General features: G+C 73.0%; 1 protein-coding gene across 1 annotated transcript in view; it reads right to left on the bottom strand.

Moving 5' to 3' along the window:
• The window catches only part of BTBD19 (BTB domain containing 19), a 5,959-nt gene that overhangs the window by 2,697 nt on the left and 1,610 nt on the right, over window positions 1–1,652 (bottom strand). Inside the window, exons 4-8 of the mRNA XM_019530615.1 lie at window positions 1,099–1,158; window positions 829–897; window positions 581–712; window positions 234–359; window positions 3–45 (exon numbers count right to left, since the gene is read on the bottom strand). Of these exons, the coding sequence (XP_019386160.1) occupies window positions 3–45; window positions 234–359; window positions 581–712; window positions 829–897; window positions 1,099–1,158 (430 nt within the window). The remainder of the gene's footprint in view (window positions 1–2; window positions 46–233; window positions 360–580; window positions 713–828; window positions 898–1,098; window positions 1,159–1,652) is intronic.

The following is a 1,652-nucleotide window of genomic DNA, read 5'->3' as shown; positions in this document are numbered from 1 at the left end:
GCCCCGCAGTGCGTGGCAGCGCCAGGCCTCGGCCACGCTCTCCATCTGCCAGGCAAAGGATGGGGCTTAGCCATGGGGGGTGCCCGGGGCCTGCGACCTCAGGGGAGCCCCCCATGTGCCTCCCCTGGCCCCCAGCATGGCTCAGGGGGGCATCAGGGCAACCCCCGGGAGAGCCAGGCCTAAGGCCACAGTGATGGGGCAGACACGGGGACGGACGGGGCAGGGGGTCTTACCGGCAGCAATGGCTCCCGCCGGTTCTGGCTCTCCAGGGCGGCCAGCTCGCCGGGGGCCAGCAGGGGCAGGCGCAGCTCCTGGGCTGGCCCCTCCGCCACGGCTGCCACGGGGCACCCGAACACCGCCTGCTGGGAGTGGGGCCGGGGGCTCAGAGCTGGGGGGCTGGGTCCTCCCCAGCAACGGAAGCACAGTGGGACGCGGGGGTCAGAGCAGGGGGGTCCTCCCCAGCTCTGGGCGGGGAGTGCGGGCCGAGCAGCTTGGCGCAGGGCGGTGCTGCGGGGCACCAGCCCCCCCAGGTCAAGCCTGTACACGTGAGCCTGGCCCCCACGGTCGCCCTGGCACTCACGGCGCTGACGCGGGCCCAGCCCCGCACGGCGGCGATGAGGTCGGGCTCGTCGATGGTCAGACGGTCACTGCGCAGCAGCGGGACCAGCGCCGCCTCCGACAGCTCGTGGAAGCCTCGCGTGCCCACCACGGCCTGCGGCGCCCAGCGCCACGTCAGGCGGGCCACGGGCCCCAGCCACGCTGAGACCAGCCCCGGCCTCACCTGCCGCGGCCCCTCGGCGTGCCCCGCGGAGCAGCCCTAGCGCCTACCTGGGTGTTGTCCTCGATGAAGGCCAAGCAGCGCTGCTGCAGATCCGCCTGCCCACAGGTCACCCCCGCCTGCCGGGGGGGCACAGCATGGTGGAAGTGGGGGCTGCGACCCCCCCCAGCCCTGCCAGTGCCCTTCACTCCTGACTCGCAGCCCCCCCCCAAAGCCCTGCCATGGGAAGGTGGTGGGATCGAGACCTCTCCCTCCCTGCAGGCCGGCAGCTGGGACCCCAGGCAGCCCGTGCCCGGCTGGGGGGGGCCGGGGGGACTCACCTGCAGGGCCTCGCAGGCTGTCTCCACGCTGAGCGTGCCCATCACGAACTCCACGCACAGCTGCAGGCACACATGGGCCACACTGGGGGATGCAGCCGGCAGGCACCCCCCCGGGGCAAGGATGGGGGGCAGGGGGATGCCCTGGCACTGAAAGGGTTACAGCACAGGGCAGGGGGAGCCCAGGCAGGAAACACCCACCTCCCCGGCCCGCGCCAGGCCCAGAATAGCTGCGGGTGACGCATCTGGCGCCGGGGTGGGGTTCCCCTGACACCCGGTCTCACCCCCGCAGTCACATGGCCCCAGGGACTGCTGCTAGGGAAGCCCATGCGTGTGTCACCGCGGGGGGGGCTGCGGGTTGGGACGGGGGGCACCGGCAGCTAGCACTGCTGCCTCGGGCACTTGCCACGTGGCCTGGGCCCCATACTGCTGCCCAGGAAGGGTGATCCCCCTTCCAGGTGGGCGCAGGGCCCTGGTGTCACCATAGCCTTGATGGGAACCTGAGGCTGCCTCTGGGACTGAGCCCTGTGCCCCCACGTCCACATGGGCCCCCCCCC

This window comes from Crocodylus porosus, unplaced genomic scaffold, assembly GCF_001723895.1.
Source record: "Crocodylus porosus isolate Cpor-Errol unplaced genomic scaffold, CroPor_comp1, whole genome shotgun sequence".
Lineage (NCBI taxonomy): Eukaryota > Metazoa > Chordata > Crocodylia > Crocodylidae > Crocodylus > Crocodylus porosus.
This window is presented reverse-complemented; position numbering and strand designations above follow the sequence as displayed.